The 24,230-nt window shown below is 38.9% G+C and overlaps 1 protein-coding gene and 1 long non-coding RNA gene across 2 annotated transcripts; both read right to left on the bottom strand.

Annotated features, from left to right (window-relative positions):
- Positions 1 to 1,338: 1,338 nt before the first annotated feature.
- Positions 1,339 to 11,800, bottom strand: mpl (MPL proto-oncogene, thrombopoietin receptor). Its single transcript, XM_041791216.1, has 12 exons — positions 11,607 to 11,800; positions 11,184 to 11,307; positions 9,882 to 10,051; positions 8,345 to 8,505; positions 7,354 to 7,498; positions 7,138 to 7,249; positions 6,496 to 6,665; positions 5,893 to 6,035; positions 5,306 to 5,465; positions 4,995 to 5,076; positions 4,138 to 4,225; positions 1,339 to 2,199 (listed from the first exon to the last, which is right to left on the bottom strand). Exons 1-12 carry the CDS (start codon positions 11,692 to 11,694, stop codon positions 1,732 to 1,734), a joined length of 1,911 nt encoding a protein of 636 aa, XP_041647150.1. The 5' UTR covers positions 11,695 to 11,800; the 3' UTR covers positions 1,339 to 1,731.
- Positions 11,801 to 15,165: 3,365 nt separating this feature from the next.
- LOC121512837 lies at positions 15,166 to 18,206 on the bottom strand. Its single transcript, XR_005992141.1, has 3 exons — positions 18,068 to 18,206; positions 17,737 to 17,978; positions 15,166 to 15,283 (listed from the first exon to the last, which is right to left on the bottom strand). It is a non-coding gene; the product is annotated as an uncharacterized LOC121512837 (long non-coding RNA).
- Positions 18,207 to 24,230: the final 6,024 nt, after the last annotated feature.

The following is a 24,230-nucleotide window of genomic DNA, read 5'->3' as shown; positions in this document are numbered from 1 at the left end:
TTCATCTACACTCCTCTATAATGGCAAATTTGCAAATTAACTTAAATTTACAATAAAAATAAAAACTGAAATATCACATTGACATAAGTATCAAGACCCTTTGAAAAACAGTTGAAATTAAACTACATTTAAAGTGTTTGTGCGTGACATTTTGGCTTTCCTACAGCATAGAAATAATTTCTGCTATTAGAATTTTTGGATATTTGTCTGGAATGTCAAATGAAGTTTAAGTAATTAACTTGAAATTAAGAATGAAATACTGAGAGAAATATTTCTAAATACTGTTGGATAACGAGTGCATGTTTTGTTCTTTGCAAGAAATGAATGTGAGAATTTGTATTTTTTAAAACTCTTAAGATGCATTATTACATGAATTTCAGAAAAAAAGAAACATAAGTAACAGATACTGCAGAAATAGTTAAACCTCTGTGCATAACATTGAAAAAGTAGTTTTTAGGTTAAACTCATTATATTCAGCATTTCTACTAGCATTTTATCTTAAAGATATGAATGCTGGTACGATAAGTTTGATGAAAGCTACAAATTTGCTTTTTTTTTGTTAACTTATATGTTATTATGACTGTCCTACTGAAAGTATATGACTATTTATAATAATGTGGCCCTCAGGTGGTAAAAAGAGTTAATGTGGCCTTCTTGGTAACCAAAGTTGCGCATCCCTGACGTAAGGCTTCTATACATTGCAGGCACGGTTGTACGACCCCCTGAAATCAGCTACACAACCTGCTTCTGGGTCCAAACACACCGGTAAAGAATCCTTGAGGGAAATAAAAGTAAGTCAAAGACATAAAAAGTAACTTACTGGTGATTAAAAAGCTTATTAACAGTTAAAAGTCTTCAAAGACATCCTTGCTTTTTATTGCCATAGAAATATTACAGTCCTAGCAACTAAAAGAGAATATCAACAATGACCTATATGATAGGAGCCATGATCAAGACTCAAACTTCACTGTAACACATTAAAACATGTTAAAATGTGTCGGCTAAGCTGCAGGGCAAGGTTATAATAGTTTTGGATTTTACATTAGTTTTTATTTTTAGTTCGTTTTCACTTTCTGTGACTGATTTCAGTTTAGTTTTTGTAAGTTTTGACTGCTGGTTTGTTAGTTTAATTTTTATTCGTTTTTTGTTAGTTTTAGTTTTATATGGATAGATGTCAAGGCTGAGTGAGCATCATACATTTTTTAAAACATAAATGGGCCATTCTTCCCTTATCATTTTATTTACTTAATGATGATGTTTGAATACAAATCCAGACATAAAACTACCACTGTGTGACATCTTAACCAATCAGATCAGGCAATTTTACACTCCCCAGACTATCTGTAGGTGCCAGTCAGTAAGATTGTGTCAAAGACTAAAGGTAAGGATATTTTGTCTCCATTTTTATTTAGTTAGTTAGTTTTGTAAGCACACTATACAGTTTTAGTTAGTTTTCATCTTTTTAGGTAAAGCTTAGGTTTGATTTAGTTACAGTTAACTAAAATTATTTTTGAATTTAATTTTAGTTATTCAGTTAGTTTTAGTTAACTATAATAACTTTGCTACAGGGTGCACCAGTCCTGCAATAAACCCTTGTGCGATTTTATTCCCTTACTCAGATCTACTGATGCAGTAAACGTGGATATGCACATTTTAAGTGTTCCTATTAAGAAAAAATATGAATCATATTAAACAAGTGTACACAAGAGCAAATGTATAGCAGATGTACATTTAGCAGCACGGCAGGTTGGTATAGATGTTGCCTGGTCTCACAGCCATCACCTTACAGTCAGATTTGTCTGCAGGCTCAGCCAGAGCCAAGTACGAGTAGTTGAGAAAGTCGGTTTCAGTGTAGGGTGGGATACAGACTGAACCTTCGCTGCTGGGAGAGGGACATTTCTGAGAGAGCTCCTCCTTCATCATCACCCCTTCTTTCTCAACAGCCTGTTCGTGGATGTATTTGTTCCCCTTTGGGCAGAAAAGCTCGCTGTTTCTGTTCAGAGTCACATAGTCCGGGAACACTTCAGACCCGGAGCTCTCGTCAGCCAGCTCACTGCTGGAGAGGTCGCTCTCTGATGATAACAGCAGGACTGTTTCCTCCGAGGGCTTCTCCACTCCAGATAGCTCATCCTCAGCCATGATCTCCACCAGAGATGGAGTGGTTTCTTCAGTGCACTGCTTTGCTGTTACTGGAAGGTCCTGTGGATACACAGAAGCAGGTTAATAGATGCTAGAAGCTCAACACCTGTCCCCTAAAATGTGGGACTGGCGTTGTGTTCCTGTTGACTTGAAGCCAATGATTGCTCTGTAAGAGTAGGATCTGCCATCTCCCTGCCTGTTAAAAAGATTTTTAACACATTTACTGACATATTACCAATATTTGACATGGTTGAAATGCACAATAAGGTATGTGATGCCGGTTTATGACATCCCCTCTGGTCACACTAATGGGTTGTTGGTCCAGTAGATGGGGACAGCCAGAACAGACACATAAATATCTATAATTTTGTTTGTTACCTTGGCCAAGGAGGTTATGTGATCAGCAGGGTTTGTTAGTTAGTTAGTTAGTTTGTTTGTTAGCAACATAACTCAAAAAGTTCTGGACGGATTTTGATTAAATTTTAAGTAAATGTCAGAAATGGCATCAGGAAGAACTGATTAGAGTTTGCTAGTGATCCGGATCACTTTCTGGATCCAGGAATTTTTTAAAGGATTCTTTACTAATGGGAGATAGGGCTAATGGCGGAGGAGGTCTGCGCTCTCTGAGTGCTTTTCTAGTTTTATAATGTAATGATGTCAATCCCTGTTCAGGAGAGTCATCATTTTCATGTTTAACTCACTAGCTGTTGGATTTGTAACCTTGAAAAGCAGATGGATTTGGATTTGGACTGTCATCAGGCAATCCATCTTGAAAAGCTCCAATCCAAAATGTTTGTGCCAAACCAAAAACAGTCCAGACCAGTCAGTGTCATTAGAGAAGCATGAGGCAGTAGCTTTGGACAGGGTTAAGTTTTACTGTGAGCTGATAGCTGCCAGCAATGCAGCAGCTAGCTCAGATGTAGCTATAGTATAGCGGTAGTGTTATCTGAACTGGACCTCATTTCTATCTTAACATAAGAGCAAAGAGCCACACTGAAAGCCTCCCTTAGCAGAGATGCTTTTGCACCTTTACCGACCAGCTTTAGTATGAATTTTAGGTTGTTTTCACACCTGATAGCCCAGGGGTCTGGGTTCGGTTTGGAACTCAAGTTGCAACATTGATGCACTTTTCTATGGTTTGGTTCGCATTCACATTACCCTTGGTCAAACCAATCAAACCACAACTTTGTGGCGCTGTCATCCCAAACAAAGATCAGTGAAGAGGAAAGGGAGACATAGAAGAAGATGAAACTAGAAATCTATCTCCTTCTGCCTGTCTTTTTAGCCACATAAACAATGAATCAATACCGAATTTACTCTGTCTTGAGCTGTCCAGCACGTTATTCTTTACATGAGATGAATAAATCAGCACAGAAGAAAAAGGCACGTCAACATGAGCGAGAGACTACCATGTGTTGCTATGGCCACACAGACGCGAGTGAGGTATCGCCATGTATTTGAGGTATTAAATCACATATAAATCTGTAAATTATTATGCTGTACCATCTTATGCTTTTGGTGTACAAGTTGGTCAGCCGTGCTTTCACACCTCAAACGAACCGCACCAGGGTTTGTTCAGAAGCGAACCAAGACCCCTCATTTTTAAGCAGACCAGAGTCCACTTGTTTGGTTAGCACTGGAGCTACACATGCTTACTGCTTCATTTTGCCTCATTGCTCTGATTGGCCTGTCATGAATATGATGTGTCCAATTACCTACTGAAAACCTTTTGAAAAGGCCTTCCTAACACTGTCTATGGGAGGTTTTCCATATGGATATGAAATACATACGATGGACATACGAAACAGTCTTTCTGATGTGGCAGGTTAGGATCTTTTAAATCGCCAAAGACCCCTTCCTTCCAGTTAACTGTTATTCTCTTTGATGGTGGGGGGGCAGGTACCTGGATGGATTGTTCTTACCAATAAGATGCAATTAAATGATGTGTTATTTCAAGTAAAAGTGCATATATTAAACAAAATGTTGCTTATAATTTACCCATTTCTGCTCGTTGATCTCTGTCAGAAAGCCCTGCAAGACTTTGTCCAGGTTAGGCACTGGCGGCCAAAAATACTGCTTCAGTTTGCTGTAAAAATACACAAAAATGTAAATATTCTTTGTAAATCATTCTTCAAAAATATCCTGCTTTAAAGTTATTTTACGAAGCCTAGAGAAATGGAGCTCTGTGTTCAGTCAAGAAGAATGTTTCCTGCTCATTCATTTGTCACCGGTTGTTCATATCTCTCCCTTCTTCCCTTCATTCTCCCTCCCAGCTCTGGTGATCAGCCCATTATGGGTGTTCGCTCTATCAAGGAAGGTAATCAGGTAATTCTGCCACAGCTTTGTTCGACCAATCATCATCATGCACCTGTCATATCCTTCTCTCTTCCACAGTCAGCCTGGTGTTTCAGTGTGAATGCTGAAACCCTCCTCCACCCCAGCCACCTCCATTTAATTCATCAGCATCTGCTGCTCATCTCATCCTGCATATCTTAGTCTCCTCTTCCAAGCTACCCTTTTGGTATCCTGGTCCAGGTTCTAAGAAGTCCTCATCTTATCCTGCATCCCTCATCAACACTAGACGGGGATATCTTATTCTTGCCGTCTACCCCTTCAAGTACATGAAGTCATCTTGATGGTGTCCAATTGCCAAAGACATTATACATTTCTCTTTCATCAGAATTTTTAAAATCAATTAAGTCCCTCCTTATTGTAATGGTGACAATGCAATTCAAGTTACATAAATTGAAAGAGTAAGAAGAAAATAATTTTTTCTTTGTTATAGTTTGCATTTTATGTCTATATCTAATTAAAATAATGGCTGATTACAGTTTAAATGAGCTGGAATACAGTACCTGTGGTAGGTGTAAAACAAGACGATGAGGATGGTGATCGTGATGAGCACAGAGATAGGAAGACACAGTATCAGCAGCAGGCCTGTAAATTTAATCATGTTGTAGTTAGACATGGATATCAAACATAACATTATTATTGTGGTAAAAAAGGCTGCGACTTGACCAAAAACATCTGCATTTCACATTTTGTTTTTTGACAAACTACGCAGGACTTTTGAATAATGAATAATGGTGTAGATGTGGCCTGGTCTCACTGCAGGATTAGTCATATTGACCCGTTTAGTCTACTGTGAGTCTGACTGTAACCTCACCTCTGTCAGTGGGTGTATCTCCATTAAGCACATCAGACCAGTCGCTCCAGAAGCCTGAATAAACCGGGCCATTAGGTCTAGCTCTGAGCTTCACACTGTACTGTCGACCTGCAGGGATATCCAGACATGTGCTGCTCTCTGGACTCCTTAAGAATGTCGTCTGCGGACAAAAAGGTGGAGTTGGCATTATCTGGGAATGTTACAGATGGTATAAGTCTTATGTATTCTATGTGTCTTTTGAATTTCAACTTAAATATAACATTTCTTTTAAGTTTACATAATCCAGTGCAGCTTAATGAAAAGGTTTCATTCGCAAAAATTTGACAACTGTTATCTTTTTCTTGTGATCTCCAGCTTTTAAAGGCAGTATAATAGATCATTTTTATAACTTTCCTTCAGACATCTTCATTGTACAGAGCTTAATATTCCTTTCTATGGTGCCATCTAGTGGTCAGAATGTAAATTACATGACCACCTGCAGCTTTTATTGCATTACAGACAGGCAAAAATGATGAAAAAAAACCATAAAAGCAAGAAAATGTCCCAAAGTAAAACATAAAAAAGGGTGGTCATTAATGACACCCTACCGTCCAGTCTTCTCTTCCTGTGACCTGGTAGCTGACTTCATACTGCAGGTGAGCTGACAGAGACGGGAGAGGAGCTTCCCATTTCAAACACAGCTTCCCTTCTTCTACTGCTGCTTTCAGATGACTCGGTGGGAGTGTTTTGACTAAAGACAAAAAAATAAAATAAAATAAAATACAAAAGTTTTCAGAGTACAAAGGGTCAGGAGAAGTGTATCAGAATGCTCTATAACCATCCACTACGGTAAATAATGTAATAATTGTGACTTTCATAGGCTTGTGATTTAAAAACTGTTTGCAGAAGCCCTCTTAAATGTTACTTTTGAGCAAACATCTGTCATTATAGAATGGACTGCACTGAAGTAAGACAAGAGTAGTAGTGGGGGTGGGGCATCCAAGGTCAAGCACAATGGCATTTCTTCTGTCTGGGACTTGTGATATGAGGTTGTGCCAGTCCTCCATTCCACTGGATGGTACCCTCAGGTGGCTTACTAACCACATCTATGCCTTACTTCAGCCTTCATTTTGGGCCCAAACAGCCTTAAAGTTCTGCACAGTACTGTAGACACCGAAAGAGTTGAGGAAAAGTGAAAAACAATCACTCACTGCTCTTGTTGAGAGTAAACTCCTCGGTATAAAAGGTTCTGCTGAGAGGAGCTGAAGTGCTGGTGAGCTGCACTTTGATGTTTTTGGACTCATCAGCATAGAAAAAACACCTGTCAGTCAAACCCCAGTCAGTGAGACACTCAGTCCACTCAGCCCAGCCCAGACCTTTGCTGCAAGAGTCACATAATGATTATTTCATTCCACTCAGTTGTAATTTCTTGAGGTTATAAGCAAATTAACTCAGTTTTTTTGTAACCTTTTGTCATTATGCAGTGTGCTTGTACTTGTATGACTGGTGTGTGAATGATAGCATATTGAGCTACAATTTGGCATTAATGCTGCAGTTACCTGCTATTTCCCCTTTGATTAAACCACTTTTTATGGTCATAAACAATCTACTCATCCTTATTACGTTAACTGTCCAGAAACATTAAACCAACCACAGTTTGACTCTTCTTTCTAGACTTTTTTGTTGAAACAGCAGTCTGACTGCTGCAGACAGTCAAATAAATAAAAGCTGCATATGCTATTACCATAAAGAGGCTGATTGATTTCCTTTGATTGATTGTTGTAGCTCTTCTTGGTTTAAATTTAGAAAATATACTATCATATATATGAAATCTAATGATGTCAGTGATCTACCTGAGACCCATCTGGTAGAAAACGTTGTACTCCTGATCAGCATATCTGCTCCTGTTCCACTCACAGGTGATATATTTAAGATCAGAGGTGAAGCACATCAGAGAAATGTCATCTGAAAGTGAAGGAAAAAAACATTTAAGTGTTGAATGAGTAACAGAAGATGCTTGTTGTGAGAAAACACTTCCTTAAACCTAGTCATTTGTTATTCATGCACACCTGGACTCTGGGGAACCACGGCCCATGCTAGATGTGACCAGCTGCTCCAGTGTCCTGCATCTGCATCATTGGCACATTTCACTCTGACCTGCGCCTGGACCTTCTCTCCTGGTACCAGAAGGTCTAGTATGTCCCCCTGCTTTGCCTGCAACAATACAAACCTCTTAAAATATGGTTCACAACACATTTTGGCCCACTTTAACCCTATAACGCCAAACTGTTTTCAGGCCTCCCATCAAGCAAAATAAAAGCTTCGAACCACAAAATGGGCCAAAAATAAGTGACAGGTTCCTCTTTCACTCTGCCAGCTGCATTAGGAGATTTTTGTATACTGAGGGGGGCGTGGCTTCAGCTGAATCAACAGACATGCCCACACCATCCTGGAGCAAATTTTACTGCCTCATTTTTCATGATTTTGAAGTTTAATTTTTTTTTTTTTTTTTTACCTCAGAGATGTTTATCATGACTGAAACTTGGCCTGAGGGTTCATGACACTGTGACCTGTCATACAACAGACCTAAATCTAGGTTTATTATCACTTTACAGTGTCTTTAAACCTACAAGATTGATTGTGAAGAAAATATCTTGTATAACTCTGAAAACCACAAAGATTACACAGGCATAAAAACTTTGCAATAAACAAGATCTTCATCTCTTTTATAACCATTTGGCATATTTGCTCTACCCTATCAATAAGGACAGTGAGGGGTCAGAGGAGTTGTAGGTTCAAATGATAATGTCATTGAATACGATTGTGAAAAATTAAGATTATATCTGAATGAAATATGTTGCTAAATGCTGAACCTTTGTCATTAAGTTGGCTAACTGACTATCTATTTATACTTCATTGTAATACATGGTTTTCTTCCCTATTCTGTCTGAGATCATCACAGTTCGCATGAAAAAACAAAAAATTAACAAGACCACAAAAATGAGAAAATGCTGTATTTATTGCCCTTGAGTTTGGAAAAAGTGAGAGTGAAGAGCAAACCTTCTCCTTTGTCTTCTCCCCGGTTCCTTTAGAGGAGTATCTAACTTCATACATCGCTGTGTCTTCCCAGTATTTGGGGACTGCTGAGTGCCATGACACCTGCAGCTGCCCTGGTCTGCCGTTTTGATGCAAAGACACATTAAAGGGAGGCGGCAGCAGAACTAAAGACGGGGAAAAGGAAAAGAATCCCGGTATGTAATTGATCAGTAGCAAAAACGTACCTGTGTTTTGTTACACCATAGCAACAAAAAATTAGAGCTCTGTGTGAAATGTAAATAATATCAGAATGTGATGCTTGACAAACCTCATAAACCCATCCATATTATATTCACAATAGAGCATAAACAATTGCATGAAAAACATTAATTCACTTGATTGCTGTGCAGCTGATCTGGAGCAATTAGCCAATCAAGGAGGACCAGCACCTACAAAAAGCTCCCTTGAACACCAGTCAGGGGCAGCTTGGTTCAGAATCACTGTGCCCCTGTGCCTCTCGTCCAGATAGACGCTAATGTTTCTCTGAATTGTTCTAACTGGAACTTTAGTGTTTGTCTTGTTAACTATAGGTGATAATCTTTGTTAATTGTTCTTAATTAGAACTTGTGATTGTTTATGAGGTACTCTTAGACTTACAATTGGGCCAGGAATTTAGTCTAGTTTCAGTTTTCACACACACACACACACACACACACACACACACACACACACACACAGATTCTCTGAACCTTTACATGATACTTTGTACTGTAGATGCTGGGATATTCAGAGGTCAAAAAACATCTTTCTAAAATTGTTCCACATTTTTTAAGACAGTTTTTTGCAGATTGGTGAACCTGTGCCTATCTTTACTTCTGAGAGACTCTGCCTCTAAAATGCTCTTTTCATACCCAGTCATGGTACTGACCTGTTGCCCATTTACCTAATCAGTAGCAAAATGCCCCTTAAGCTGTTTTCTGTTAGAATCACTTACTTTTCTAGCCTTTTGACGCCCTGTCCCTACTTTTTTGAGATGTGTTGCAGCCATCAAATTCAAAATGAGTTTATATTTTTCATGAAATGGTAAAATGTCTCACTTTCACCATCTGATTTATTGTTTCTGTTCTACCGTGAATAAAATTAAAGTGCCCAAACTTTTTGGAATTGGGGTTATACAACAGATCAAATGTAACCGGCTGAAAGAATAAAAATAATTAGAAATTGAATAAAACATAAAGTAAGTATGACATTAGTAACCAGTGTTTTTTTTTTTTTTTTTCATGTGGGTCTGTTGTACTTCTATGTTATATATTTACTTATTTATTTTTGTTTAATGGTTTTGTTTGGTTCTGTTTTTTTGTTTTTTGTTTTTGTGTTTTTTTATTTTGTTTTTGTTTGTTTGTTTCTTTTCTTGTTTGGGTTGTTTTTATGATAATTGTATATTTCTGTTGTCGTCTGTGTAATTTTTTGTTGCTTGGAAAAGAAAAGAAAAGAAAAAAAAGTAACCAGTGTTTTATTGTGTTCTATGACCATAGATCAGCCTCTTAGCCGGCATACTTACAGTGGTCCTCCACAAAGATGGTCCGGTTGTAGATGCTGCTGTTGGTGCCGCGCTCCACCACTTCAATGTGAGTCTCCACATATAATAAAACATCCATCATAGGAAACTTGCAGATGTGGAGGACGGATCCATCTTTACTTCTCTGGACGGTCATCTCACATCGTTTTACACTGTTAGAATTACAAATTATTCAATTAAACATGGCATACTTTGTATGGTCTCCTTTAAACACAGATGGTATTAAAGATGACTTCACACAGGGCTGCTGTAGCTATGTTCAATATGGCACCTCTCATCTACTGAAGGAAAAAAATGCTTGATTATCTTACATATTACTTAAAACAGAAGAAATAGACAATAATGTTGATTATTTATGTCAAAAATAATGTTTGGTTATCTTTTCCTAATGTTAGGATAAACTTTATTTTTGCTAATGTTCAAGGGCCCCCCATGAGGCTGGGCCCCAGAGAGCTTTACCCCCCCTTATGAGTGGCCATGAGTGGATCTGCAAACTCACAAGCTGGAGAGGCCAAGGTGTCACTTTGTTTCTTTATCTTCCCAAACTACAAAGCTTTGAAATGTGCTTGCAGAGGACAGGCTGCCTACATGTAATATTTGTGTTCACAATGTCAACAGCTCCATAAAAGGATGAGAAGCCTCACTGATCCCCAGAGAGAAAACACAAAATTTGCAGCAGCACCCATAGCCTATTTACCCTCCTCTTTGTGTTTTTCTTCACATGAATGGGGGGGGGGGCGACATACTCTATCATTAATTTTGCTGAGCTAGATCATGTGATCTGTTCAGGCTCTCTGTCTTGCTGCACTTTGTTGATTTTTGCCTTTTTCATCCAAACAAAAAATGGACGGGATCGTAAATGATTCCATTCAGATGACATTTGGTGAGAATAGCCTAAGAGGCTAAAATATTAAAAAAAAAAAAAAAAAAAAAAAAAGTTTTGAAAACACGTTTTTAATGTTATGAACCCATAATCAAAATGATTTTGTATTAAAAAAATTGCAATTAACAACCATTCCAGACTTATGGAAAAGGCCTGAAAAGCTGAAAACTACTGATCAATCAGTCAAACAAATTAAAATATGGAGCACATTTAAAAGCTGCAACTTTTAACCAAAGAGCTGTACATGGAACAAAAGAGCAACACTGGGTGTTCTCACCGGTAGGCCTGCTAAATAACAAGTATGAGCTGGAATAAAGGTAGAAAAGTGACCTGAAGTATGACGTGAATCTCTGAGGTCCTTTAACGGTCAAATCTTGATAAATTTACAGTGTACAACCTACCCTGCAATCCCGTAGAGAAAATCATAAGTCTGATTGTCGTCTTTGGTCTCAAAGAAGCAGGTAAAATCCTGCTCTGTCCGTGTGAAGCATTTAGGATCCTTCTCATCTTTCAAAAGCAAAACATCTGCATACAAAAGACAAACATGATGAGTGCTCCTGTGCCTTATAGAGAGCAATACTCCTGAAAACAAGATGTTAATTTAAGGTAAAATAAGAGGCTCAAATCTTTCCCAGTATGGCAAATTTTGAAACCTTGTTGAAATTGCACATAGAAGACCCATTTATTGTCAGAAAAGTGCAGCCAGGGGTGAAACCTTTTTTGCCATACAATAACTGCTTTGAATCATAGTTTGTTCTTTGTTTGTTTGCTATTAAAGTCTACTTTTGACTATTAAAAAAAAAACATGACAAACCATTCTTTACCTTCCTGAGTGACAGTCCCATCCTGGCAATGCATCCCAGCCACAAAGCCCATCAGTATCCACAAGCTATATCTACAACGCAGATTCATTGTGGATGGATGTCATATGCATCTTAAACCACCATGGCTCTTAAATGTGTATCGTTTGATCTGACATTCAGTTGGAATGAGTGGATGAGGTCGAGCAGAGCTGAAGGGGGTTGGTACAGTGTGAGCAGTTACACTGAGAGCAGGAAGTGGGCTTTTTGAAGAGTGGAAGTTAGCACCAAAAAAGGCTGTTAGGACTGAGTAAGAAAAACAGTCATTACATATATGCCCTTGCTTTCAGTAGCAATCAGACTCACTTATGAATAAGAAATGTACTGATGGGCTGCTTTTTTCTTTGTCTTCTGAAAGAAGCCTGAAGACCAATCATGGGCAAAAGTTTAATCAGCACATGTAGACTTGCGGATTACCTACAGGGTAGAAAAGGTCTGACTTGCTTTAAAGTCTGGTGGTTTCTATTTTAACCTACAGGGCTAAAATATGAAGTAACGTCTACCTGCCAAAACTGCAGCTCCTTAAGTGGCCACTAGAGGGCTTGGCGCTATCAAATCCACCTATGTGCCCATTACGGACGTCCTTAGGCCACTTTTGGGGAGCTGAAGCCACCCTAAAATGTTCCTCAGCCCAGTGATGAAATTAATGAAGAAATGCACTGGTATAGACTGTCTTCAGACAGAGAAAGATCAGTGGCAGGCAGAAATAAACTAGTTTTATTTAGAAAAGCATGAACAGCCTGAAAGAAGAAAGAGAGGGGTTATGAAACTATGTATTTGTAGATATTATATACCACATTTTTATTTTACTAAATGCATTAATGGACATGTTTTCTAACATCTTTTCCATGAACTCACTCCAGCATATAGACCTTTAAATACCAACTCACAAACTCACTCAGGCTGTTATTAGGAAAGACCTGCTCAAGGCTCAGGAAAGGACAGTCTTCTAAGGGAAAGAGAGTGAGCCAGATTATAGGTCCTGATAAATGCTCTACAACTAATAATAAATAAATTAATCAAGTATTTTAAGGTGTGGAGAAACAAATTTGGTACACGCTATATGCCAAGCATTACCTGCAACCCTTGGGGCTAAGCCCCCCCCCCCCGTCTTTCATTCCTAGTGACGCCCCTGGTGCCCATTATTACTGACATTATAGCTATTTTCTAGATTAAACGTTTAAGATGAATTAATGGCCAAGACCGCCATAAATCTAATCTATTCATTGTTGCTCCTTGTTTTGTCTTTTATGCATCTTGCTCTTCCTTTATTTCCTACATCTTCATCATCTCTTTTTTCTGCATCTTCTTCTTATCTCATTCTGCATTTCACTCTTTTGTCCATCTGCCTCTCCCTCTGGAATTTTCTTTATGGCATCTTCTCTTTTCTTCTGTCCCCCTCTTTTCTCTTTTTCCCACATCTTACATCTTTTTTCTGGCATCTGGCTCTTCTCTTTTTTGAATTTAAATTCAAATTAAATTAAAGCTGCAAGCAGCAATAATGGGCTCTCGCAACCCGTTGCGTGTCGAGGTGTTACGCGAAAGCGGATACGTAGCAACCGTCGCATGCCAGCAGCAAGGCGTGCTGCACCCATGGGTTATGTGAGCTTTGCAATACTCACACTGTCACAGAAAAAGAGGGCGATACCCATCATTAATTTCCAGAGCTTGCCATTATTTTGGCAGTAATGACAAGGAGGCCCTGAAAATTTTGTATGCAGCTCCAACTTATAAACAAATCACTGTATAGGCATTTTCACAGCTCCTCTTTCTGCTCTGCTCGGCTCAGCCACTGTTTCTCTATCTCTCTCTCCTGCATGCTTGCAACCTCACTCCCTCTTCCTCGTGTACGTGCTCACTTCACAGGAGAAAAATGACAGAGTGGCTAAATGCATTAACTGAATGTTTGAATCATTGGTGATGAAAATCGACCAGAGGAGCAAATAGAGAGCTCGAGATGTGTACAAGTTTGTGTTCAATCAGCAAAGATTATCACTCATGGAGATGTGCAACTCAAGATGTGAAAACAGTCTTCAGCAGCAAAGATCATCACTCGTTGAGATGTGCAACTCTAGTATGAAAATGGTCTCCAGCAGCAAAGACTGTGGATCGTAGAGATGTTCTACTCCAGATGTGAAAACGGTCTTCAGCAGCAAAGATCATCACTTGTTGAGATGTGCAACTCTAGTATGAAAATAGTCTCCAGCAGCAAAGACTCTGGATCGTAGAGATGTTTTACTCCAGATGTGAAGTCTCAGAGAAAGTGCAGCTAGCTTTAGCCTGTGTGTTAGCTCACTTTGACAGGTAACTGCCCTGGAAACATGAGGTTGTTGGTTCAAATCTTCTGTGGATTTTTGAAGCTGCTGGTGTAAATTGCTGACTCAGGAGTAAAGAGGACTGCCACAGAGTTGGAGGGTTGTGGGTTTGATTCTTGGTGCATTTTTAAGTCCAGTCCCCAAAGCAGAGGTCAGATCCTCTGAGAAACATGAACAGCTGTGTACCTCAGTGGATTAGTGGAAAAGCCAACTGACTGTGAATCAGGAGTTTACAGGTTCAAATCTTACCATGGGTTCACCTGTTCTAAAAGTCTGAGTCCACATATAGACCTCAGGAGACCTGGACAGGAGTTGGCCTTTCAAATCTAACCGATGTCTCTAAGTTTTCAAGATCTGAGTCCAAATAAAGAAAGAGAGGCCCCTCTGAGGCTCTACTGCATGTCTGGCTCTGTAGCGTAATGGGATAGTGGACTGATTCAGAGTCTGGAGGTTCCAAGTTCAACTCCCATCTTGGGCTCAGTGAATTTTAAAGCCACATCCTGAACAAAGAGGATAAATACGCCAGGATAAGAGATGGTAGCGTGAAAGGTATGGCGGCGTTGGCACAGAGGACTGGACTAGACCAGTTCTGCAGGGGATGCTGGGGTTCAAACCCCACTGTGGCCGGTACCTGGATCAAGGCATGCCTAATGGGGAAGGGGGGACGTGGTGTGGCGCCCCCCTGGGGAGCCATCAGAGATGTAAGTAGGGGGTTATGCAACAAAAACGCAGACACAGCTGGAGTTTTACAGGATGGAGTCTTTATTTGCATGCATGGATGATCACTGAGCCCCCCCCTCATGGGGACTTCATCTCCTCCACTGTAGAAACAGGAAATACCACGGTCTCCTCCAGGGTCAGGGTACCAAAGTATCATTTATTTTGAAAGGGCATTTGAACGTCCGGAAATCAAGAAAACGGACAACTACACTCGTTTTTTTGATTCTGGACACAAATGGAAAAACGAGTGAAGTTGTCCGTTTTCTTGATTTCCGGACGTTCAAATGCCCTTTCAAAATAAATGATACTTTGGTACCCTGACCCTCCAGGCCCTTCAGGTCCTCTCAGGCCCTTCAGGTCCTCTCAGGCCTGCTCCCTCTGCTCATTAAGCAGCCTGCAAACAAAATTCACATGAACTCACATTCAACATAAATAAACGTACGGATGAGTACTTTACTCACATGAGTTCCTTCTCCTGCTCTTCAGTCTTCAGTTTGTTGTAGTCTGACATCGGCCTCTCCTGCTCCAGCAGCAGACCCTGGTTCAGACTGAGAGGAGATGCTCGCTAAGCTCTGATTGGGCACTTTTTAATGGCAGAGTAACTGTCTGGAGAAATGTCAACAAACCCCATCAACGTAGATTCATTTTGTTCTTCTGGTTTCTGGAAATTTCTCCAGACAATTATTTGGCTTCAAAAATGGTACAAGGCAGAACATTTCTGAAATGATAGTCCTTTACATCAGTGGGTCCCAACCTTTTTTCTTTGGGGTCCCTCTACTCTAAACACTCTAAAGCCCCCCAGGACAATCTCTGAAAAATTAAACATCATTTTTAATTGTTTTATTGACTAAATCCCAGCATAACAGGCCTGCATAAACGAGTTCTTCATAAATATCTGCATATAAACTATTCATCATTACAATGACATTTAGAGCCACCATAAGAATACAAAAATGAGAAGGTTCAGTCAATTTTTAAGTAAAATCTCAAAAATTTCTAATTTAACAAATCATAAATTCACCAGAAAAAGAAAAGTGGAAATTTATGTCAACTAAAAGGTAGAATTTTTTGACATTATAAAATCCAACGTGGAAAAAGAAAAAGACAAGAGAAAAAGCTGTTTTCCTTCCATAAGTCCTACAGTTGATCGCCTAATCAAGAGAATTTTCTTAGTAGGATTGATCAGTGAGGAAATGATCCAAGAATGATCACATATCATTATTCCCCAGACTCTGAAGAGACATTTCTGTTCACTGTTTTCATTTTGGATCCTTGTAAATTCACTAATTTAGAATGTTCAATTCTGACATTACAAACTTGAACTTTTAAAGTGCATGATGTAATAATTTAGGACTTTTGAACTAGAAAGTTCTGAGTTCAGGCTCTTGAAAAGTAAGTTATTGCTACTTTCATCCTGCTTTTTGCTATTTGCAATTCTTTCCCCTTTTGGCAATTTTTTGGCCACTTTTGACCCAATTTAAGCTGCTTTTTGACATTAAATGACACTTTTTATGTTTTTTTCACTTTTTGCAGCATTTTGCCCATTTAGTCACTTTTCACCAATAATTTACCACATTTTTGCTACTTTTTGACTATTTAACTCAATTTTCACAATTTTTTACCACATTTCTGTCGCTTTTTACAATTTAAGTCACTTTCCAAATAATTTTTTTAGCCCATTTTGCCACTTTTGCCACTTTCTGACCGTTTTTATCATCTGTAACTCCTTTTTTATGTCGCTTCTCACCCATCGTTGCTACGGTTCACATAGTTTTTGCCATTTAATGCCTATTTTTCGCCAATTTTTTTGCTGCTTTTTGCTGTTTTAGTCACTTTTCATTCATTTTTGCATCTTTTTGCCCATTTTAGTCACTTTTCACTATTTTTTCCACATTTTGCAGCTTTTTGACCAATATACTTACTTTTATCTATTTTTTACCACATTTTTTGCTGCTTTCTGACCATTTTTGTCATCTGTAACTCATTTTTTATGTCGCTTCTCACCCACTTTTTGCCATTTAATTCCAATTTTGCCCCTTTCACCAATTTTTTGCTGCTTTTTGATCTTTTCAGTAACTTCTCACTATATTTTACCACATTTTTGCCGCTGTTTGACCATTTCAGTCACTTTTCATTCATTTTTACGACATTGTGGCCACTTTCATCTTTAACTACTTTTTTAATGTCACTTCTCAACTTTTCACCAGTTTTTGTTGCTTTTGGATGTTAAAATCACTATTCATTCATTTTTACCATATTTCTGCATCTTTTTGCCCATTTTAGTCGCCATCCACTATTTTTTAACACATTTTTTGTTGCTTTTTGCCATTTTAGTCACTTTTCACTATTTTATACCACATTTTTGCAGTTTTTTGCCCATTTTAGTCACCATCCACTATTTTTTAACCACATTTTTTCAGCTTTTTACCATTTTAGTCACTTTTCACGACTTTATACCACATTTTTGCAGCTTTTTGACCATTTTAGTCACTTTTCATCAATTTTTACCACATTTTTGCCACTTTTTGCCTATTTTAGTCACTTGTTACTACTTTTTACTACATTTTTGCAGCTTCTGACTATTTTTATCACCCGTAACTCCTTTTTTGTACCACTCCCCCCCCCCATTTTTGCTACTTGTCACCTAGTTTTTTGCCATTTAATGCCTATTTTTCACCTTTTCACCAATTCTGTTCCCACTTTTTGGCCATTTTCGTCACTTTTCACTCTTTTTTGGCACATTTTCTGCTGCTTTCTGACCGTTTTTGTTATCTGTAACTCCTTTTTTTGACACTTTTCACCCAGTGTTTACCATTTTTTCTGCTTTTTGACCATTTATGCCGCTTTAAATTCATTTTTTTTACTTTTCAACACTTTAAATGTGGCTATTGCAAAGGTATTTTTCAACAATTTGGCTTTTTGGTTGAGCAGTTTTCAGTAACACTGGTCTAAATAACTGCAGACTTTGATTCAAATATCTCATGCCGTGTGTTTCTCCTTATGTCTGTGGTCTCTAACATCTTTAAAAATGTAGTTGGATTTAAAACAGTCAGACTTACTCTGTGAGCTCGTCCAGCATCCTCTGCTCGTCTTCGATCTGGTCTCTCAGTGGGCTCAGCTGTTTGCGGTGAGCCTCTCTGTGGTTCTCCAGCTGCTCCTCCAGAGTTTTCTGTGCCACACAGACACAAAAACATTCAGCTATTTCACATTTGTTTCCTCCTCACCTTTAAGTCCCCGTCCCCATCGTGTCTGCCGATGTCCTCCTTCTCCTTCTCCTCTCCTGACATCTTGTGTCTTTTCTCTGATGAAAAACAAAGAGGAAAATTCCATCAAGTTAGCCTGTTTTTACTTGAGCTAAGATGTTTTCATGGTTAATATAAATGTGAGAACCGTGAGCCTGCAGCTTAGCGAGCTCCTCTGTCAGAGCGTCCTGGCTCTCCTCCTGCTGTCTCTTCTTCTGCTCCATGTTCTGCATGTAGTCTGTCAGAGACTTGATCTTGGACTGGTGCTGCACAAACCACACAAAAATATGCTGTTTGTTTGTGCTGCTCACTTCCTGCCAACGTTTGTATGTCCCATTTTTTAAATATCTATTTATTTTGTGGCTGATTGTCACTAGGAAGCAACCCGACTTCATCTGTACACACAAACATTTGTGTGTCAGCCATGTTTGTCTGTTGACACCACCAGGAGGAAGGAAAGGTGTACATGCATGTGTTTCATTGTCAGTCACACTGCCAACTACTGGCCTGGCATGCATACTACAGCAGTTTCAGGCACATTAGTGGATCTGGTTGACATTTAAACACCAAACCTTAAAAAACAAAACAAAACAAAACAAAACAAAAAAACAAAAACAAAAACAAAAACAAACAAAAAAAAAAAAACAAAGAAGAGGGGAGATTCTGTTCTCAGAGGATAGTTTTTGTGTAAAAATTGCTGTAGTGATAATTATGCTAAATGTGCTGCTTTTTGACCACAAAAATAAAAATGGCGGACTTCCTGTTTGGTTTTACGGCATGGGGCTGAAAGGTTTTTTGTAGAACTTAAAATGATGTATAAGCTGAAGAATTTTCAAAATCCTCTGATAATCCTGCTGTAGTGGCTGAATTTTCAAATGATTGTAGGGGGCGTTACTGAGCGAAAAAGCTATGCCCACTGACAATCTTCCTATCAATCATCTCATTTTGCTACTGGGTGTTTTTCTGCCAAGTTTCATGGCTTTACATGTTTTGTAAGCACTAGATAATTCTACTTCCTGTTACATGGCGAATGAAAAATTGTCACCGCCACACCATTTTAGGTAAGGACTCTTAACCTTCAAATTTGAGTAATACCAACCTTGAGGGATGTCCCTGGGCTAATTTCAGCAGGATTTGGCCAATCTCGTAATAAATGGAAATTTTTTAGTGAGCACCTGCCACTTTTATAACATGATGAAACATTTCCATCTAAGGGGCCGCCATGGCCACGCCTTTCGACTAATGAGAAAATTCCGAAAACTTTTGACCTAAGACATCTCTTCTTGCTCTACACCAGAGATCAAGTAGTTTGGATGAACACCCTCAGACGAGTTCATTCAAATACGACCCCTAAAATATGGCTTGTTTTACCAAAACATTTAAAATGGCCGACTTCTTGTTTGACTTACGCTATGGGTCCAAAAGGATTTTTTTTTTTTTGGTGTCCTGACATGACACACAAATGTTCAAAGTTCTAGGTTAACCCTTTTGGGGGGGCTGAATATATGAAATGTTCTAGGGGACGCCATTGAGCCAGTAGGCCAAGCCCACCTACAAAATGATATCAATCATCTCAGAATGCCAATGCGATTTTTTGTGTCAAGTTTCATTGCTCTAGATGTTTTATAACCATTTGAAAAATCTACTTCCTGTTTCATGGCAAACAAAAAAATCACCTTTGCTACGCCTTTTAATGTAGACATTTGATCATTGTATATGTGTAAGGCCAACTCCTTGGGAACTGCCTGAGTGAATTTCAGAATGATTTGCCCAACCCTGCAGGTACTGCGATGTGAAATTCAGGAGTAGTGACTTTCTGTTGCCAGAGGATGGCGCTGTACAATTTTTCAAAATTTCAATCATGGATGTGTTCTGGCCTGGACTGTTATATGACCATGTATACTAGATTTATAACTGTTTAAACATTTTGAGTGAGACAAAATGGTGACTCTTGACTTTGTCACCCCACCGAGGCCACACCCTCTGACGAAAAGTCAATTTCATTTTCCACAAAGCTAAATCCACTTCTTTAGTCCTCCCTGACACAAATTTGAAGTGGATATCTTGGATAGTTTTTAAACTGTAGCTTGCACCATAAACCTTGACATTTCCTGTGACCACTAGGCGGCGCTTTGATCTGTGTAAAAGGCCATGACCATCAATATACCTGAGCAATATTAATCCAATCAGACAATGCACAGCTGAGTTATAAACTGCTTCCTGTTTACCAGAGAAATATGAAAAATTTGAGGGCTCGCCATGGCCACATCTTTCGACTAATGAGAAAACCCCGAATAACTTTTCATCATCAATGTGTCATGTAGCTCTGTGCCGAAGTACAAGTCGATCGTATGAAATCCCTCAGTGAAGTTAATCCAGATATGACCCCCTGGAAAAGGCCAAAAACAGCCCCTTTTTGCATATTTATTCAAAATGGCGGATTTCCTGTTGGAGATTACAGAAGAGTATTAGGGCCACTGAAAAAAAAAATTTTGAGACAAATTTAAAGTCAGAATTTTGACTTTAAACTCAGAATCCTGACTTTAATCTCAGAATTCTGACTTTAAACTCAGAATCCTGACTTTAAACTCAGAATTCTGACTTTAATCTCACAATCAAAAAAAAAAAAAAGTCTCAAATTATTTTTTTTTCAGTGGCCCTAATACTCTTCCGTAGGAGATAGAGTGTAGGCCCAAGAGGCTTTTTTGTAGATCTCCTCTTCATTCTCTCTGCATCTCTCCTTCCTTTTTTTGCACTTCTCTGTTTCACCTGTTTCAACCTCTTCTCCTTTTCTCTGCATTCCCCCCTTTCTCTTTTTCCTCTAAATCTCCCTCTTTCCCTTTTCCTGCATTTTCATCTTCCTCTTTCTTCATCTTACTGCTCTTTCTTTCAACACTTCTCTTATTTTTCCACCTGTTTCTATCTCTTCTCTTTTTTTCTGCATCTTTTTCTCTATCTCCCTCTTTTCCTCTTTCCTGTATCTTTCCTTTCTCCTTTTCTTTGAATATCCCTCTTTTCTCATATTTCTCTTCTTTCTCTTGGCACGTCCCCCTTCTCTTCTTTCTGCATCTTCCTCTTCTCATTTTCTCTGAATCTTAATTTTTTCATTGTTTCTGCATCTCCCTCTTCTCTTTTTCAGTGTTGCCCCTCTTTCTTTTTGCACTACCCTCGTCTCTTTTTTCTCCACCTGTTTCGACCTCTTCTCTTTTTTCCTGCGTCTTTTTCTCCTCTTTTCTTTGCATTATTTACATTTCAACAGTCCTGGTAGTACATCGCAGGACAGTCATTTTTCTATATGTGCATGCAGCCCCCTCATTGTTGCTTAATTTTGCATCCAACATTCAACAGAATTGATTCGGATTCAAATTGATCAATAAAAATGTATCTCTACATTTTAAAGGTATGGTTAGTATATAATCAAGAAACTCCAGAGAAAAGATACTAAAATAAAATGGATGACACTTGTTTGAAAAATCAGAGATCTAAAGTACCCGATGTATTTCTAATGTTTTCCCTTCTTGCCTTGCATTGCCATTGAGATTGTGGGTTTATTTTTCTTATCATCATGATGTTTGGTACTAGGAAAATTATTTCTCTGAAAACAGGTGACCACAGACTGATATCATCTTGTTACATCAAAAGTGCAAGGAAGGCACCTTGCATTTGATGTAGTAGTTCTGCAACCTGATAACAGGTTACCAACAGATCACCGGAGGCCCTTTTTTCACTTTGAAAACTCAGAAATGTTTGTTTCCACAGAATGATTCTACTCTTAGGTGGTACGGATGGCATGTACATGTGTGAATGCTTATTATTGAAGAGGTAGCGTGTTGCAGACATCACCTTGGAGGGTAGAAGTACAGGATTATGTTGGCAGGAAGCAGATGTACAAAAACAAAACATAAAGTAGAAATGAAGAAAAAATGGTCAACAAACCCAGGTATCACCTCTTTGTGGAAAACAACCAATTCAGAACTGTGAAAGGGTATTTCCCCTTTCCTGATTTCTTTTCTTTTGCATACCTGTCGCACTTAAATGTTTCAGATCATCAGCAAATTTGGATATAGACAAAGATAACCAAACACAAAATCACATTTTTAAATGATTGAATTCATTTAGGGATAAAAGCCGTCCAAACCTACCTGGTCCTATGTGAAAAGTAACCCCACACACTAGCCAGACTCAGGCCAGATTACTGCCAGACCTGTTGAACCAAGAAATCACTTCAATTTAACCTGTCTGACTCCAGCAACAATAATGAGAGCCATTATCTACAAATGGAGAAAACTTGGAACAGTGGTGAACCTTCTCAGGAGTGGCCAGCCTACCAAAATGACTCCAAGAGTGCATCAACTATTCATACAGGGAGTCACAAAAGAACCCAGAACAACATCTAAAGAGCTGCAAGCCTCACTTTACTCAGTAAAACAGAGAAGAAAATCAGGCCATCAGAAGCCAGAGAGGTCAGTGTCTATGCCGAAGGTGGAGTGGCCGAGTGGAAGATTTGCTGGACAAGTTGCTGATTTGCAAATTATGGAATAATGTGGACGAACTTTGCAAGGCAGTGTTTTTGTTACACGATCTTTCTCACTTGTCTTGAATCCAAACTGTGTTACAGGGCACTCCATGAGACAAAGACCACAATGGGGTCATTGATTAAGGACAGTCTCTGTGTCAGATCAACACGGTGTAGCGTTAGTTAACTGTAGTCAGAGTCCAATGACCAACACAGAGGAAACCCTTATTACTAGAGCAAGTGAATTTTGTTTGCCAGGATTTCTTGAGTCAGTTTTTCATGATCCAAATCACTGGCAGGAGTAGTTTGATCTTTGTGAATCAAGAGGTTTTTGTGTTTGCTGCTAATTTTGAGTCTTAAACAGAGTAGAAAATCACTCCATTGGAAGCCAGAGAAAACACAGTCCGCAGCAGAGTGGCGCAGCGGAAGCGTGCTGGGCCCATAACCCAGAGGTCGATGGATCGAAACCATCCTCTGCTAGAGCTGTCCTGTCCCTTCAGGACATCTTTTTGAGCCACTGAGTCCTTCTCTCCTTAGGTTGTTCATTTTGGGATAATATTGGTCGCAATTTATTCTGACAGTGAGATCTGCAAGACAGAGTTGTTGATAGCAAGTTATGGGATAATCTGGACGAACTTTGCAAAGAAATCTTACTGTTACAGAATATAGTGTGTACACTGTAGGTAGTGTGGCCTAGTGGTCTAAGGAGCTGGATTTAGGCTCCAATCTCTCAGGAGGCGTGGGTTCAGATCCCACCACTGCCATTTCTCACCTCCAAGTTGCTTTCCTTTGACATTTGCAGAAAATCAGGCCATCAGAAGCCAGAGAGGTTATAGTCCTCAGTTCAGTCCAGTGTGCCCATCCACTAAAAAGGTAATTCTGTCTTAAGAAAAGGGGTTTGCATCTTGAAAAAGGCTATATTGCACTACAGTATGAATAAATAAAAATCATATTTTGTTTCTTTGATAAAAGTGGTTATTATTCAGGTTAACAATAAAACACGGCTATCAGAGCTTAACTTTACAAGGACCAAGATTTTGTTGACCTCCATGGGCCCCCAGTTTGAAAACTCTCCCCTTCCCCCTCATGGGCATCCCTTATAGTGTGCACCAATACTGCTTCTTTTTGAGACCAAGTAAATACTTACATTTGGGAATTCGCAGATACTGAGAACAAACAAGAATGCTTAAGTCCCCTATAGTTTTAAAATTATTTCGAAAGTTTCATGAATTTTCATCAGATGTTCCCCAGCCCCCCTTTTTGTAGTGTGCAGTCTGCTCAACTTTCGCCAAAATATCAGCAAACTGCAGACATGGCTCAAACTTTGCCTGCCTACTTAACTAATAAGAGTCAAACACCACGCTGTAGAATAATACTGAGCACAGTATCTGCATTTTTTTAAGAGCAAGAATATGTAGGCTTGATATTGGCACCAGCCCTTACTTGTAAAAGCCTTTCAAGCAGGATAGGAGCAGGAGTGCTTTAAATCATTCCCAAATATAATCAGAGCTTGAACAGAAATAGTCTGAACCAGTATTTTTGTCACCTGTCTTCCCTTGCTGATAAAATATCTCCCCTCTTTTCTGTAATCATTAACCCACTAGGTAATTTTAATTTCGTCTTAATGTTGGCCTTTTTATTTGTTTGTATGTCGGGAAGAAAAAATGATGTCACAGTGGTATATACTTGAAAGATATCTCTTTGGTTAGGGTATAAAAACACATTCTATAAGCATCTTGTTCCCTTATTGTAGGTTAGCGTGTGTCGCTGGTGTATTTCTATGAAAGTCTTCAGG

The sequence above is a fragment of the Cheilinus undulatus genome, linkage group 7, assembly GCF_018320785.1.
Source record: "Cheilinus undulatus linkage group 7, ASM1832078v1, whole genome shotgun sequence".
NCBI classification, from domain to species: Eukaryota; Metazoa; Chordata; class Actinopteri; order Labriformes; family Labridae; genus Cheilinus; species Cheilinus undulatus.
The sequence above is the reverse complement of the archived record's forward strand: the minus strand, read 5'-3'. Positions and strand labels throughout refer to the sequence as shown.